This window comes from Taudactylus pleione, unplaced genomic scaffold, assembly GCF_031769625.1.
Source record: "Taudactylus pleione unplaced genomic scaffold, aTauple2 ptg001075l, whole genome shotgun sequence".
NCBI lineage: Eukaryota > Metazoa > Chordata > Amphibia > Anura > Myobatrachidae > Taudactylus > Taudactylus pleione.
The window spans coordinates 396,211-414,908 of record NW_028285476.1 but is presented as its reverse complement, the minus strand read 5'-3'; the positions used below and the strand labels follow the sequence as shown (position 1 = coordinate 414,908).

The following is an 18,698-nucleotide window of genomic DNA, read 5'->3' as shown; positions in this document are numbered from 1 at the left end:
ATGTTTGCTAATTACACCACACAGTCAACGCTTTGTTACACGTTCAGTGAAAAAAAACAGGACGATAAAGCCCATTGAGGCACAAGATCAATGTTGATGCATCAACAGAAAGTGGTTAATCCGGAGGACGAGCAGCTGTAAGGAAGACAATATTCTGCGGGAACCCAGAGCTGTGTGTCAACTAGTAGCCGGTAATGGACATCTGAGAGCGGGAAGTAATGTGAAACATCCCACATCTCCCCGCAGCTTTCAGCAAGTCATTTGTCATGCTATAAAGCAGGTGCAGTTACTGCTTTGTGAGCTTCATGGTGGCTTTACTGGGTTTTGTGCGTAACGGGATGTTAAAAAGAGAGAGCATGTAGGAGTGTGAATTGTCCTGACATGACTGTTACTAAGCAAAACCTTTGTTGCCATAGAAACTTACAATATAGCTGCAGAACAGGAACTGCCTGGCCCACCTAGGATGCCCCATTATTCCCTACCTGCTTTTCAGGTTTCAGTGTATGGCAAAACTGAAGGAATGCACATTTCACGACCATCTTTTACTAGTAGGTCTCCACCTGCTGAATCTTTGATGGAGAAACCCAGCAGCAAGTATGAAAATAAATAAAAATATAGCAAGAGGAGAGAACTGATACTGTACCATATTCTCTCAATACAGCAAAACTGTACAAACTGGACCTGCCTAATATTAGAATTACTTCAAGATCTATGCAGTTTGAATATCACAAAAGTGGTTCAGTCATGCAGACGTACACTTGGTTTGTGTATTGCCACGTTTTAGGAGTCTTTATCAAGACAGCAGGTAGGGGCTCCTAGCTTGCAATGGCAAATACAGTTTCATCGTCACATGAAGTGTGTAATGGAGATATTTAGGTACAAAAACTTATACATGCAGCCTCTATGACATAGGAAAAGGAAAAAAAAATTATGACAAAAAAAAAAGGGTCTCTTCCTAAACCTTGATCAACAGGCAATAACTATTAAGTGGGGACGTTGTTTGAATAGGAGACTTCCCTCTTTCAAGACAGCGTGCACCATTGTGTGCTTGGGCCAGGGGAAGGTGGGGCACATATATGCCCTTTCCAATCTATAGAAAACTGGGTGACACTGTCTGGTAAGCTCAAAGTAATAGCTGCTAAGGGGGGCACAATTTGAAAGAGTATACTCCACTCTCATGTTGGTTAACTACAGGTGTAATTATGGGAGTGACGGACCTCACACTCGTATATGGAAAACGTACATTTTGAGTAGCACGGGGGTAACATTGTCTGGTGATCACAAGTTATATGTAGCCAGGTTGGGTTGGGGGGGGGGGAGATCTTCCCCCATGCTTGGACTACATTATTTTTCTGTAGTGCCAGAGGTTATTGTCTGGTGATTAAACAAAGGTACACCCATGTGTCCAGGTGGTGGGGTTGGGGAGTTAGAGGGGCGTAAAGTCAACACCCCAACCATTTGTAATTTTTTTAGCCTAAAAGCGTTTGCAATGTGACCCAGCAGCTGCAGGGAGTCCCCACCAGCAGTTAGGACAGGTGGGGCACAGGTATGAAAGTTTATTTTTCTTCTTTGCATTTCGTTGTGGAAGACAAGTGTGGCTCATCCTCCACAGACTTACTTCATATCCGGAGGATGAACCCCACCTTGTCCTATGCAGTGATGTGGTTACAAGTGAATGTATGAAATAAATTCTTCCTTCCAAAGAATGCTTACCTCGCATAATATAACCTATGTAATGCACCTAAAATGGCTGCCTTGTCTTGTATTCCCATGGTTAGGATGAGCAATGCAGAGATCTAATGATTTAGTAAGGCTGGTACATCTCACTTTAGTATTCTGTAGCTCCCCCAGTGTCATCTAAGCTAAGCTTTACATATTCCACCCAGTGTAACCTAGGTGCATCCAAGACTGCGGTCTTGTCTAGTACCTTTGTGGGTAGGAGTGATCCTTGGAATGGATGACCCAAAATGGCAGACCCATCTATGTATTATGTTGATGGCTTCTGTATTTTATGCAAATGTGAAGCACCTTGGGGGAGATTCAATTGTTTTATTGGGCCCCTTACCTAATGGGCGCTCGATAAAGCAATTCAGTTGTTTGTCAGTTTGGGCGTCCGTGCGCCCCCAACAGAACCGGCTTTAGCCGTGCAAAGCGACTAAACCAGTCTAAAAGTACTGCTCCCATTTGGGTGCCCAAAGTGCCAACTTCTTGCACATTTCTGCTCCCCACCTAAGGAGGTGGCGAGCAGAAATGTGTCTACCCTCAGCTATGTGCGCCAGAACAAAGCAACAATTGAAATGCTCTGTTGAGCGCCCATAATTTAAGGCGCCCCCTTGAGTCTTAATGGAGAAAAGTGCTAGGCGATATAAATAAATTATATAAGTTTTTACATACATATATAAATTTGTAAAAGAATCCGGCTTAGTGCGGCGCTAACAGCCTTGCAGCCAGTACTTAAGTCGGAGAATGCCGGTTCTCTTTCCAACTAAAATGATTATAGTCGGACTACATTTAAATAGCTCCACGACCAACATCCTAACGCTATTAACATCCTGATCAAGTGAATCGCCCCCGTGCTCATGATTTTGGAAGGAATTGTTCAACAAGCAGACAATGGGTTTGACGTTACACTACATGACCTAAAGTATGTAGACCCTGTATCAGGACATCATTAATCTATTCCTTGCCATGTGCTAAAATTTGAAAATTACTTTTGTTATTGAATGAATTGCAAAATGTAAGCCAACAAGCAGAAGCCAAGTGTGGGAAAGTAGTGCAGTAGCTTGTATAACCACCTTTAGCAAAAAGAAATCGTACAGAAAGCTGTCACCTCATCAGTCTCATTGTATTTGACGAATTGTGGCTCATAACAAAATCACTATGGATTTGATGTTTGGACTTTCATTTGGCCATTTCAAAATCGTGGATTGGTGGGGGGGGGGGGGGGGGAGATTGTTCTTTCAATCATCCAGTTAACAATTAGCTTGGGATCATTGTACAGAATGACCATGTCTCAGCCAGGCTTCTGACATATCCAAAAACATTTTTCCCCCAGGATATTCTATAAAGAGGTGACCAGGGTATACTTAATAATTACGGTATCCAGGTCTTGTTGCTCCAAAACGATCCAATATACCACTTGCTTGAGGGTTGAATTTAGGTACTTACGGCGATGTACAATAATTGGTTTCAACAAGGCATCAAGACCACACACACAAAACTCTGCAGGGCAGACAAGACCAAAGTCCTGTGGTTCATTAAGATGCATTTTTGATACCCTAAACCAAACTGGAATTTTCTTTTCTTTTTTTTGGGGGGGGGGGGGGCTGGGGGGTATTTCGGGGAGCAAGTATGGATTCTCTCCCAACCTCATTCCGAAACAGACTTAATTGACTTTACCATCAGAGAACACTGTCACATAAAGCTTATTGGCAGAGATTTATCAAAGCTTGGAGATATAAAGTACCAACCAATCAGCTATCATTTTTCAAACACAGCCTGTAAGGTGGCAGTTAGAAGCTGATTAGTTGTTACATTCTCTCCCCGCTTTCTCTCTCTCCAAACTTTGATAAATCTCCTCCATTGTGTGAAAGTACATACAGTACCCCTGAATGAAAGAGCATCTTCCCATCTTAGATTTGGACATATCTGATGGAACACCCCAGTCCTGGGAAGTCAGGCAACGAACGGTCTTTAATCTTGTCCATTTACAAATAACTGATTAACAATTGACTTAGAGAGTTTTATGCCTTTTCCCAACATTTTATACTGATAAGCCGCAACAATTGATTAGATGTGAAAATTGTAGAGGTGTTTTCTGTTGGGATAGTGATGGCACAAACCTGAATGCTACAGACCACATTGACAAAGGTTTGGTTAATATGTAGTGGTAGAAGTTACTTGGTCGGAAATGGAAGATGTACTTATTCCCACCACCACACCCACACGGTTTTTCATGTTTGCTTATCTTATACCCCCCAATGGAGAACAGAGTAACATCTGTTAGGGAATATTTGTCACATGGGCCAAGTAATGGCAGATGTGGCATAACTCAAGATGATGCTAAACATCCTTCCTGAGGCACAATCCCTATTTATGCTGAAGCATGCTCGTTTACAATAAAAGGACTGTTGTCACAAGACCAAGAACTGCTCTCCTAATCATGTATTTTTGGCTACTGTTTTCATTACTCTGTTAAGCTGTACATATGAAGGACAGAGGGTGAAATGTATCAAATCTTTTAAAGAAGACGAATTGACAAGTTTCTCATAGCAACCAATCAGCATCAGGCTATCATTTTATACAATCAATGCACTTGATAAATGATAGTTAGAAGCTGGCTGATTAGTTGCTATAGACAATTTCTCCACTTGTATTCATTACACAGTTTGATACATCTCCCCCTAAGGGTCAAAGTATTCAAAGAGTGAAATTGTTATATAGGCCAGGATGAAGAGCTTGGAGGTTTGGATTCACAGCTGTGAAAGGCTAGTTTATATTTTCAGAAGGTAGACTTATTTTTGGAGTTTGTATGGTCTAGAAAAAATAAAATGAAAAATACCTACCAACCAGTGCTCTTAGACTTCCCTTATTCTGCAGCCTGATGATGTATATGAATAGCCTGTTATACAGCCTTACAGAGCCAACATTGTATGCACCCCTGAACTAGCGTAGTACAATCTATTGCAGTATGGAAATTATTTTTATAAATGAAAATCTCCAGGCAGCATCCTCCCATAAGCACACAATGCCCACACACACTGTGACCCGGACACAACAGCTTAGTCACCGAGGTGGACCGACAGCTGATCCGGTTATGTAGCATTAGTACCAAACGAGGACACTGGACAGGCAACCAAATGTAATTAGATTGGGACTACCATAATTGTACTGAGTGAGGGCTCAAACAAACAATGGACAGGCAAATTGACTGAGAATTACATAATTGACCATGTGGTCAGCTTTATATATAGCCTAATTTATGGGAACTTCCTTTACAAATACACCATGCTCACCGAATGTGGGAGTAATTATCCCGGATTTGCATTCAACTATGTATCAGCCTCACATTGGAGCATCATCTAAACAATGGCTGTTTGCACTATGTACAAAAGGTCCAACTTTACCATTGTGCCACTGTAGACCATGAACAATTAGCTGCACCCACTAATATAACATACCTCCTAATATTTGAAAAATTAAGGGACAATAATAAATTTGTACATAATTAGTAGCAGACATCTCCTTATGGCACCAGAAAACTGACTACTTTAAGACATTCTAAAGCCGCCTATACATTTGCCGATTAAACAGAGCGATTGAACGATTACGACATCGTAATCGTTCAATCGCTAATTAATCATGCATAAATCAGGCATCTTAATGTCGGAAACGACCAGCGATGCGCGCTCCCTCTGGTCGTTTGACATCAATGATCGCCTGAACATGCTGGTCAATCTGCCGATAACGACAGATTGGGCGTGTTCGGGGATGAGGGAGGGTGCCTGCATTGAACGACATATCGTTCAGTGTGGGCACCTACGGGATGAGTAATGACTGAACAATTACGATTTGTTTCCTTGTAATGTTTTGCCGGACATCAATGCCTATAATGATAGACATTAAATTACTATTTTCCTGTGTGAGGAAACATTAGTGAAAGTACTGGTCGTGAAGTGCCTTCGCTCTACCTCTGAAAGGTGCCTATTGCACTGAACTGAATGGCCTATGCCCGTTTTATGTAAACTGATAAAGGCAGACTTTGCATATTTTCTTTGTGTTTTTTTTATTCTGTTTATATTGCCCACAAAAATAACTAAATCTAGAATAAAATATAGAGAGATTATATATATATTTTTAGGTGAAAAAGAAATTACAAAGCTTGCATCTCTCTGAAATGAGCAGCAAACTGACCCGTTACTGAACTCTTGTGTGTCAGCAAAGAGCCAACAGTGCACATAATGGGTTTGTCTTTTTATTACAGAGCTCAACAGAGGAGGAGGAGGGGGGATGAGCGCACATTGACCTCCAGTCTGGCTGCAGATGTCCAGCAATCAGTGTTTGGAGACTGATCTGGTAAATTCTGATCCCTGCAATGGAAACACAGATGGGACCTATAAGCACAGTAAATAGAGAAGAGGCCAGTAGTCAACATTAGAACCCACCAATACACTGTTCGTTTTAGAATGGCAACTGAAATCAGTCTGTTAGGATGGTGCTAAAAAAAAACAAAAAAAAAAAAACTATTATAATGCTATAAGAACTAACTGTATTAAAGAGTCAAATTGAAAAATATAGTGATAAAACTGCTAGTTGTAACTTTGTTTTTACCCCCGAACATTGGCCTTTGATTGTGTCTTCTCTCTATAATTAATAGTTGTGTTGGTGCTAGAATTATAAATAAGTTTAAGGCTGCGCTGCACAAAAGATGACCCTTCTAAGGAAATCATTTCCAGAGGTCTGTATATTTATTTGTTGGGGGAACGGTTAGGATATCGGCCTCCCCACAACACTGACCCCTATGTATGGTAATAGCACACTTGTCAGCTCCAACTCTGAGGTCCTTTCAGGGAAATAAAGATTTACTAACAAGCAGCTGCGTCAGCTCTCCAAGAACACGGCCAATAAAACCTATTCATATAGCAAAACCTGTGTCATAAAGCCCATTAACTTACCCAGACCAGTCTCTTTAGGAACAAAGCTGTTAACATGCTCTCGGAGGAACAATTTTGAGCCTTATTAGCTCCCAACTGTATTATTTACACTGATAATTATAAAATTGGAACACCACCATGCTCAATTACTATGATACTACTGGGCCATAAAACAAAGTCAATTACCTTAATCCTCAGAGAATATGATTATCCTGTTGGAAACCAAATGTCTTGAAGGTTTTGTGGATTTTGATATCTTTAGCTCTTGCTTTACGATACTAATAATTGTGGGGTAATTATTCACAGACACCAATCAATTGCTTCTGTCTTGTACATATTACAGGGAAATAGAACTTTATAAGTTTAGTTCGGTTTCATCTTGCCTATAAAATGTTCTACAAAACATTTCCAGAAGTTATAATAAAGGTACTGTGCTCAATCATGGATATCCTTAAAACCTGGACTGTTAGGGTGCCTTGAGGACAGAGTTTTGGAACCTCTGATTTAATCTATACTTTACGAAGAAAACCGTCCATTTCAAATGCAAAAGTAAAATCCAAACACTGTTAGAAATAAACATAGCTGTAAAGTGCATTAGGTTGGCAACACAAATGCACTCATCCATTCGTAGTACAAGGTAGTGTTCAGCAGTACACTGCAAGTTTTTTGCACCAAACATGCACTGCCAGGTGTGATGAGCTGTTTTGCAGCTTGACCAATATATCCTGCTTTGTAGTGTTCTTGCTCAACTTGGAAAGTAGTGAATCTTCACACTGGTTGAAAATTGCAATCAAATGACCTGCAGTTACTCATCTATTCTTCAAATGAATGCTCTTAATTCTGGAGTATGTACTGACAAAATGCACCTGCAACACCATTGTAGGGAAAACATTTGCAACTTGGGATGTCTGTCACCGACGCGCTGGCTAAATGCACTCCAAAAATCAACTCTTTTTCAAAGTCACTATAGTATCCTCTTGCTACTAGCCATAATTATAGGCTTCTAGGTCAATCCAGTGTTATTATACATGACATTGACCATGCTGAGGTAATATTTGCTTAATGAGGAACAACCTTGCGGAAGTCTGTGTTTTCAATGCTCGGTGCTTCCCTCATGCGCATCGTGATCAAGAGTAGAAACTCACGATTTGGCCATTTTTTACATGATCTGTCACTATTCGTTGACAATCGGCCAAATTGGATGAAAAGTTGGTATGTGTGGGCACCTTTAAGAAGTAAAGGTGTGTATACACTTGGCGAGATTACTGAGCAATTATGCGATTAAGACATCGTAATCATGCAATCGCTTAGTAATCGTGCACTACAATGTCAGAAACGACCAGCAATGCGCGCTCCCGCTGGTCGTTTCCGAGATCTATCATCGCCTGAACATGCAGGCCAATCTGCCGATAATGACAGATTGGCCATGTTCAGGAATGATGGAGGGTGCCTGCAACTGAACGACATATTGTTCAGTGTAGGCACTACAGGGGATCAGGAACGACTGTACGATTATGATGTCGTAATCGTACTTTCTTTCCTAATCGCCAGGTGTGTACGCACCTTTAGATATCTGATCTCAGAAAGACCCCATAGCAAGAAATTATTTAACATGGTAAGTGTGGAAGAAAGAGGATCTCCGATTATCCCAACAAGCCCCAGAGATGCTGGAAGAGGTCTGGCTGCGCTCCCATTGCTCTAAATGGCCTGATATCATCCAATTTGGCCACTTACAAGCAACTCTGACCCGGTACTTGGACAGAATAACAGGATGATATGGTTTGTGGTAAGCTTAAAGCAAAAGGGTTAACTTCTTTTGAGAGATGGGGTTGTTTTTCCTTAATACAGGTTGAGTCTCCCATATCCAAAATGCTTGGGACCAGGGGCATTTTGGATAACGGAATATTCCGTATTTTGAAATAATTGTATTCCATAATGAATTATCTTGGGAATGGGACTCCAACATACACACAGAATGCATTTATGTATTATATACACACAGCCTGAAGGTAATTTTATACAATATTTTCAATAATTTGTGCCTTACACAAAGTTTGTGTACACTGAACCATCAAAAACCAGTCATTACAAAATTATTCTGTATTTCGGAATATTTGGATATAAGAGACTCAATCTGTACTAACAATCCAGCAGGGGGGGACGCCATGGGCAGTGGAGGTGCTCACTGTGCGGGGACGTCCCACCAGTGGGAGGATCCTGTCCACCCCATTCACTTTAGCCCCAACAACCCTGCACTAGAGCCGGGCTGCAGGCTTTGCTGACTTGCAGCTTGCCGCCCGTCCCCCTCTCCTTGCCGGAGCCTGCCAAGCAATGAGTGGAATGCTGCTTGCCTCTTGTGATGGGGTACAGTATCCCCCTGAGGCTACCTCATGGTGACATCTGGCTTTGCGAAATTTCTGGGGAGGACACTGGCCATTGCAGTACATAAAATGGTAACTAGAAGACTTAAACTAGTAATTGATGTTACCAACGGGATCGGTATGAAATACTGGCGGCTGTTTAGCCGGTTCAAATTCCGACAGGAGAAGCCAAACAGGAGAATATCCCGATACCAGCTGGCAAGTACCCTAAACCTCACTTAGGGGTGCCTAACACTAAAACTTCCGGGGTGGTGCTTAAAACTAAGTTCACCCCCAGGGGTGCCTAAACCTAACCCTCCCCTCCCACACCCTAAACCTAACCCCGCTACACTCCCTAAACCCCCCCCCCCTTCCCACAGCTAAAGCTAAGGATGCCCCGGACTTACCTCGTTCAGCGTTCGCTTCTCCCGTCGGGATATAGGGGGTCATTCAGACCCACTCGCGAGCGGGTCAATGTTCCCCACTGCGCACGACGGAGGGAGCTCCATCGTGCGCATGCGCGAGACCCGGTGAGCGACGGGCTCACCATCGCTCCGGGTCTCGCACCAAAGGGGGCGTGCTGTCGATGTTGATTGACAGCACGCCCCCTTTGGTGGGCATGCCGGGGGCGTGCCTGCTAGACGGAGGCGTTCCCATGGAAACGCCTACCGTCTGAAGCCGGCCCCACTGACATCACTAGTGATGTCAGTGGGAGTGATTTTGGCTCTGATAGAGCCAAAATCACTCCAGGGCTTGCGGCAGCGAGACCCTACCGCAGGGTCTCCGTCGCAAGCCCGATGGTCAAGACCATCGCGACCATCATCATGGACGCTCGCTATAGCTGTGGGTGGTAACCCACAGCTATGCGAGTGTCCATGAGGACGCTCCAAAAAAAGGTAGGAGGGCCCTGATTCAGAGCGAGCGCTCTGGTCAGAGCGTTCAGCTCTGAATCAGGCCCAAAGACCGACGGCATTTAGTCCACATCCAGACCAACAACGCCTATACCATATATGCAAACTCAAATACACACAATTAGACAACTAATACCAGCCATAGCTATTACCAATCTCAAAATCCGAAACAGACAAAATCTCAAGTGCACAACTCCAAATCATCAATAATATATATAAATGCAATCAATAGAGGTTTTTAGCATAGTCATGGCCAAGCTTATGGGCCTACCCACCATATCCAGGTAACCTCTTTCGGGTAGGTCCCCAACATACTAAGGTTCAAATCCAGAGCGCAGGACCCCCCAAAACCGGCCAGGCTAAGCCGCCCCAGGGCACCACCATAGTAAGAAAAGTGCAGTGTAAAGATAGTTAGGAGCAGCTGCTGCTGCATATAAAGAATGAAAATAAAAAAGTGAAGTACATATATATTAGACACACAGTGAAGGGTTAAAATTTGTTATAAAGGAAAATGTGTTATACTGCAGTGCCCTGAGACAGACCAACCAACGCAATCCACGGGGACCCACGCCCCAAAAATTAACCAAAATTGCACTACAGTATATAACTTGTAGGACTTACCTAGAATTGTGCCTAATACAGTGTGCATATACATTACCATACTACATGCTTTTAAACCAATAATGAAGGGTGCCAGTCAGGTTGTGCAGTCCAGAAATCTTTTCCATATACTCCATTTAATGTGCTTTGTTGTGCATCTGAGGGAAAGGAGACGCCCTCATTCTGGACTGGCACCCTTCATTATTGGTTTAAAAGCATGGAGTATGGTAATGTACTTTTCTTTCTATGGTGGTGCCCTGGGGCGGCTTAGCCTGGCCGGTTTTGGGGGGGTCCTGCGCTCTGGATTTGAACCTTAGTATGTTAGGGACCTACCCGAAAGAGGTAGGTGGGTAGGCCCATAAGCTTTTCCATGATTATGCTAAAAACCTATTGATTGCAAAATTTGATTGCATTTATATATATTATTGATGATTTGGAGTTGTGCACCTGAGATTTTGTCTGTTTCTATGCCTGCAATTAGTCTCATCAGGTAGCACCTCCCATTGTATATATAGTCAGGTTGTGCAGTCCAGAAATCTTTTCCACAATCTCAAAATCCGATAGAAAGAATGACAAAGCCCTCTTATATAAACAGGTATACAAGGAAAACCACTGAAAAGCGAAACTGAAATTGAAACTGTAACCAAACGTTTGGTTCAATGAAATTGCTGCAAATTATAATAGAGAGACACATTGCTTAATAAGATATACACCACACCAAAGTCACACTTGAACCAATACATACAAGTACTGTAAAACGGCAGTGCTTACTATATGAGGTGCCCAATAGGTGTAATTTCTCAGTAAAACCTATGACTCCAAACCTACAGATAATGCTGGGATCACGGTTTGTGATATAAACCAGTAGGAATTTCAGACTTCACTCCTTATAATGATAATTTGCATATTGTTTATATAAATTCTAAAGGATTTTAAGTCTATTCTCATGAACTAAGTTGTCATGTTAACAGTCAAGCTATAAATGCCAGAACTATGGGCCCCATTTAAAAATGAGACTGTTCTGTCCTCCTTTCAGTATTTAAAAAAACAGCAACAAGCTTAACTTTCCACTATAGCAATACGGTTCCCATTGCTGGCAATAGGGCCCCACAATAGCCTTTCTGGCCTCAAGAAAGCCTCCTAGGGATTACAGAGTCCCTGCCAGGTGAAACTGTAATGTGAATGCGCAGACTGACCTTTGCACATACGCAGGACACAGGTCATCACTGGCAGCAACAGCGCAGAGGATGCAGCAGAGGAGGTGGACGTCGCTAGACCTAGCTGGGAGGGCTGAGTAATGTTAAATACCAACGGCATATTCGTTAGCATCACTGCAATAATACTAAATAAAATATGCTGCTGGCAACAAGGATCACTGCTAAATGGGGCCCTATATGTAAACACATGTGCAAAGAGTGGCTCAGGGACTTCTATGTCCCAGATTCTCTTCATCCAGCAGAAAACCAAGAATGTCTCCTGCAGAACGAGATGGGGGATAATGCAAATTCGTATACAGATGGCTCTATGTACAGGAAGTGGCCAGTTTCCAGAAGGACAATGTTACTTACTATGGGCCTGATTCAGCAAGGATCGCAGTTGTTAATATGCATGCAATCGGATGATTGTTTCACACTGCGCATCTGTACGCACAGTGCACATGCGCGAACCAGCCACTGCGATCAGAACTGCAATCACAGTGGCGACGCAGACCCACCACAGAGTGATTGACAGGAAGTGCCGTTTGCAGGTGGTAACGAAGGGGCAATCGGGGCGTGCCAGTTCATTTCAATGGCGTTGCAAGGGCGTGCATAAATTAGCCCCAGCAATACCATACACAGCCTGAAGCCTCATAGCGTGCGCTGAAGTTAGCAGTTCCTGAGTGAGGTCTGACCTGCCTTAACTGTGCGTATGCGTGAAAGCAAACATTTGCATATCCCCGCTGATATATAATTAGCAGAATAGTGATCCTTGCTGAATCAGGCCCTAAGTTAGCCGGGCTTCCCTGGGCTTTTTAAGGCTCCTATAAACACGTTGGTGACCATGACTCAGGGGTCTATTTACTAAGCAGTGTTAGGAGACAGAGTGAAAAGTGATAAGGTGCCAGCCAATCAGCTCCTAACTGCCATCTCACAGGCTGTGTTTGAAAAATGACAGTTGGGAGCTGATTGGCTGGTACCTTATCACTTTTCACTCTGTCTCCTAACACTGCTTAGTAAATAGACCCCTCATAGTATGGGACACAAAAAAAAAAAAAAAAAACATCACTCTTGAAATATTCTCAGGCTGTTCTGACATTCTCTAAGATACACACCAGGAAAAAGTAACAGATACGTAACACAAGGGAAAATTATACTTCCACAGTATGAGTCTTATGTGTACAGAAGGGTTACTGAGGGTGTGCCATATATACACCCAACTACCATACATTTCTAATGTGAACAATGCAGCCATCTGCCCCTTTATTTTTATGCCAAGCAACAGCACCATGAACATTTCTTAGCGTTATTTTTAAACTTACTTTTATAAACATGGCTAGATTTAGCATGCGTAAACAGTGCCAACCACTTGACTATGCCTGCAGAGACAAGCAGCACTATATTTGGGCATTTAAGTAGCAGCAATGTAATGCTTACTAGCTGCACTGTATTGAAATAGCACAGCTGGAACGTCTAAACACTAAAAGCACCAAAATACCAGGGCTGAACCACGCAGGCCATTTGTAGTGTGGAGGCCTCTGTCTTGTAGACAGAGAACAGTTGTGGAACTGTACAGTCATGTTATATTTCCAGCCAAGAGCTCCCGGATCCACTTTGCAGAAACAGCAGCAATAATACAGAATATGCATTTTTCTATCTTAATGCTACTGATAAGAAAAAGGGCAGTGCTCTGCGGATATCTCACTAACAATGTGTGATATTAGCTACATGATTTATTTTGGACACAATGGTCCCGATCCTGAGTCGGGCCCTGCACCTACAACACATTAATCCTCATGGTAAACGCCCAACTGCTGCCCACCTCACACGAAAAGATCCATCAACAGATCAATCTGTTCGCACTTGCAATCTGTTACACATATGCGCAGTCTGCTATCGTGGCGAGTGTGCAGATATCCACAAGATTCATCCTCATTTGGACTCGTGTCCGACTCCCATTCATCAGTGTACAAGGATAATTCACATAGTGGTTAGCCCCAAACAGAACACAACACAATAAAACAACAGGGAAGATCCATTAGGCACTATGGTAACCCACCCAGAGCTATGATACACTAACCCTCCTATTCTGTATCCCAACACTAACCCTCCCCCCACCCCTCCACCCTAACCCTCCCCGTTAGTGCCTAATCCTAACCTAGTGCCTAAAATGACGCCTAAACCTAACCTCACCCGGCAGCTAAGTCCTAACAAGCCACGCTATACTTACCATCGGCATCCCAGCTGTCGGGATTCCGGCGTGGGGATGTCCATTACCGACGGTAATCTGGAGCTGGTCTTCTGGCCGGGTAGCGACATTCCGGCGCTGGAATTACGTCAGCCAGGTTGCTGGGTGTGGGTAACTACATACCGTGATACAGAGATAACATGGTGCTTATACCATTGTCTCGCAGAACCTCTGACCTGCATATAACACTGCCGTCCAAGCTGGGTACACACTGACAGATATATCTGTCCAATCTGTCTGGTGGGAAGGATCTGGTAATGTATGGGAGCAAATACCAATAGAAATTTGTTCCAAAACCCTGGAAGCCAGACCAGATTTTCCTTTCCACCAGACAGATTGGACAGATACATCTGTCAGTGTGTACCCAGCTTAACAGAGACAGAAAGGCACAGATCTATGGATATTTCCCAGCCATACCTGTGCGCGGAAAGGCCCTAAGAGGATTTTTTTTTTGTTGGCGTTTGTTCTTTTTTAGTTTTTACACAATTACAGACAATGGACACACACTAAAAAAAAAAGAAAAAAAAGTAAATCTACATGATTCGGTATTAGATGTAGTTTACTAGTGTTTGAGATATACAAGGGGCTATAATAAATATTCATCTGGATGTCTTTAGACCAGGGGTAGGCAACCTGCAGCACTCCAGCTGTTGTGGAACGACACATCCCATCCCAGCATGCCCGCTACAGATTAGCATGCCTTGGCTTAACAGCAAAACTGAGGAAATGCATGCTGGGAAGCGTAGTTTCACAACAGCTGAAGTGCCACAGGTTACGAAACTCGGCTTTAGACCATTGATAGGCAACTCAATACCACAGTGGCTGCCCTTTAACTTTCAACAGGGCCACACATTACCATTACTTTCAGTAAAAAGCCAAAAACAATGCTTGTAATCAAAGAAAGACACCTGGCTCTAATAACATATCAGCAGTCACAGTAATGGAAGATAAAAACAAATCACAAGGCAGCAGTAAGGAGCTGAGGGACGGCTGTTGCCCATCACTGCTTTAGATAATCTACATAGCATGTGACAATGTACAGGTCAACAACAAGCAGAAAAGGACTCAAGCATTGCAACCACCACCGCGACCAGGAGACATTCAGCTTGTGCTACTCTCATACTAAAATATCTGGTGATACCACGTGACCCTGTAATGTCACAAGACTGCTGTGCTAAACTAGAGTAAGGACTGTATAGAATGTGGCAGTACTAAAACCATAAAAACAATGTTTCCATTTGCTGTTTAAGCCACCTAAAGGTTTGGGATTATATCTTCTGGGTCAACAAACATGAAGAAACCGACTAACACAAAGACGTCACCATCCCAACATGCCAGATGTTTTAGGTGCAAGATGGGTGACAAACACTATGATACTAGTAGGATATAACAGTAAGCGGACGTGTTACTCACAAGCGGCCATATAAAAAATGTCATTACTACATATGCCTTCCTAGAATAGACAGCCAGAAGTGAAAAATAGGCATCATATCCCAAAGATAAACTACATTAATAGTGATTTATATAAGATTTTGCTACTAAAACAGCCAAAAGGACTAGTGTAAGATGTATCACTTACACATACAGAGCAGAAGCTGACATGGTAGTTTGGTGCACTGGGACAGCACAATCAAAAGTCATTTGCGAAATCCAGATACAGAACTAGGTCTATGGTAAGTGACCTAATCATACAGCTATTATCACAGGTACTGCATGACAGCTCATTGTATGACTGTACACTCACTTATTCCTCTACATCAATTTAGGGATTGTAATAGTGGCATGCAGAAATTAATCCAAAATCTACTGACATATGAACAGTACGGAGCTCACACAACTACTGTACATGGGAATGAACACTTACATGCGCCATCTAAAGTGTTTAAACTTTTATGGTATAACTTCAGTAGCGACAGTTATTCTTCCAGGTCACACATAAGAAAATGTTAACTATAGACAAATCACACTTGTCCAAAGTAGTGGATGGCTCTTTTCTGTAGAAACCGCTACTAAAGAGAAGATACTTTGAAAAACCTGTTTTAACTATGACATTATAACCATGAGACCGAATCATTATTCTGTAGGCATTGTGGCTTCCACTATTGTGGATACTGTAGAATTTGGCCATAATCAAGTGTATTGTGCATCGACTCATTGTAAATTACTGTGGAAAATGTTAGACTTCTGTGACTAATAGATTTGTTATCTGCACACGCAATGCAGAGGCCGATAGGAACAGAGCCAGTGTATCCCAATAACCTCCACCCAAACCCCCATCCAAGGGTGAATCCCAAGTCACAAGCCTAAAATGTAAGAGTGACAAAAAAATATATATATAAAACACACACACACACACACACACACACACACACACACACACTCAGGCACCAATAGGGTCAACCAAAAAGATAGCAGGAGACCAAATATCTTTTGGGCCCCATGTGTGCAGTTTCCTGACAGGAAATATTAGCATTTAATTACCATAAAACAATAAATGGGGCCTGCAAGTATATACACCAGGGCCCTGGGGAATTCTTCCTTTCCTTATAGATGAATTTCAGTCCTGTAGATCACCTTCTTGATAATGCCCATGACCAGCTAAAAAGGAGTTTACAGAACATCTATGCGTCAGTGTATGGCCGTATGCATAAAGTGATGGCTTCCAACCCCAAGCTCTAGTCTCAGGGCTGCCCAACTAGCCTGAACCATCAGGCCCTATAGCCTAGGACCACAACTTAATTAGCCCAGCAGCCAGGAAGCACCAGGGTTGTACCCACCACTGGTAGGCGATTGTGCAGCAGCTGGGGCAGTTAAAAGGATATATAGCTATCCCACCCCAGGCACATATAGGACGTATGCAGTGGGCCGGGCAGGGGGGTGCCCCCCCGGGGTACATCACACACACAGCGAGGACGAGAGGGACTCACCCCAGCACCACCAGCTCTCCGTATTTGATGGGCTCCTTGTTGGGGGCGCAGTGCTCCTCCTGACTCGGGGAAAACATGGAGATGGATAGACCCCGGTCCCCCCCTGCGAGCATCCACAACCCCCTCCACAGCCGCTAACGTCACCCCCCGGGGAGCCGCTCAGCCGACCTCGCAGAGACAACAGCCCGGCAGCCAGATCATATCCGCGTTCCCGCTGTGGCGCAGCTTCCCGTCAACGGCAGCCCCGCGATCTCCAGGCCGGCGCCGTACGGGTCCTTCCGATCCCCGCTCCGGGGGGAGAGACAGCCCCCTCTCACATACACCCCCTCCCCTGCTCCTCCTCCGGTGTATGCAGCCACTCCAGGTCAGCGCCAGATCCCACCGTCCCCTGGGTGTGTGGCGGGGAGCCGCTCGGTGCGGTGTCCTTCTCTCTCCGGATACAGAGCCGCTGCTGCTGACCGCACAGGATGCTGCCCCCTCCTCTCTCCTCCTCTCCGCCCCCCTGCTCCGAGGCTGCGAATGACTCGCCAGACCGAGCTCCTTCCTCCTCCCCCTCCAGACAACAAATGGAGCCCCGCTGCTCTCCAAGTGCCGTGGCAACAGGACACCTGATGAGCGCCGGGGGGGGAAGGGGCGCGGCCTATGCTAATCAACGTACTAGAGACAATCGGCTGACTATTTGCTACGTGTCTCCCCCCTACAGATACTCGGTTAGTACTTATTATTAATATTCCGCCTAATCCGTTCACTGAAACCAAACGGGCAATTGATAGTCCCTTGCCTCTCCCCCCCTCCGACCGAGTGTGCAGTGGACGCGTCCATAGTGTTATGTAAACATAGAGTAAAATGGGATGGGAGCTCTTAAAGGGGCCGTTCTATTTATATCTACAAATTCCTCCTCACCCTTCGCACTGGGTAATTTTTTATTGCATTGTTTTTACTCTATTATTATGTTATTATTATTATTATTATTATTAGCACTACTTTACTGTCCAATTTTGGTGCATACACACGGGACGATCCTCAGCGATAATATCGCTGAACAATCTCCCTGCACCTTCCAGAGTGCTGGATGATTGATATCTGTCATCCAGCACAGCACCAACCAACGACGGCCAGCGACTCGTGATCAACGCTCCTGGGTCCCTATGTAACCTGGTCAATATCGACCAGGTTGGCCTGCATGCTCGGGTGATGGTCGATATCGTTATCATCCATACGCGCTCGCACATCGCTGGTCGTTTGTGGGTTGGAAGGGACCAAAAAATGCACGATATGAACGATAATGATATGATCGATATCGTTATCGTTCATTTTTATCGTACCGTGTGTACGCACCATATCTCAAACTTCTTGTTATAAAGAGTCTTGTACAAAGATGGAATTTTGTTTTTATCTGATTTTATTTTAATTTCATGCGTATTGCTTATTACACATCCTCCAACATGATATATAACAGTACAACAATAATTACAATGGTGAGCTGGGCTCCTTTTCCATCCAATTTCCATTTGCAGTAATTAGGGCTGAGTTAATTCATGACCCCTACAGCTTTTTATTAAGAGGCTGGCTCAGGAGGGGGGGTAGAGGCACAGTATATAGGGAAGAGTTTGATGAGTGATGAGCCAGGACTATCACTCTGGTCTGGATATAGGCCCTGATTCAGAGCCGGACGCTCTTTTCAGAGCGCTCGCTCTGAATCAGGGCGACATTTTTTTTTGTGTCAGCCTACTGGCCGCTCGCTAAGCTGTGGGTGAATAGGGGTTTCTGCAGGGTCGTAACTAGGAATGTGCGAGCAAGCAG

The 18,698-nt window shown here is 43.8% G+C and overlaps 1 protein-coding gene across 1 annotated transcript in view; it reads right to left on the bottom strand.

The window, feature by feature from the left end:
• The window catches only part of PELI2 (pellino E3 ubiquitin protein ligase family member 2), a 65,980-nt gene extending 48,565 nt beyond the window's left edge, over positions 1-17,415 (bottom strand). The window contains exon 1 of the mRNA XM_088461602.1: positions 16,896-17,415. Coding sequence (XP_088317728.1) covers positions 16,896-17,008 — 113 coding nt within the window. The 5' untranslated portion in view covers positions 17,009-17,415. The remainder of the gene's footprint in view (positions 1-16,895) is intronic.
• Between the last annotated feature and the right edge of the window lie 1,283 nt (positions 17,416-18,698).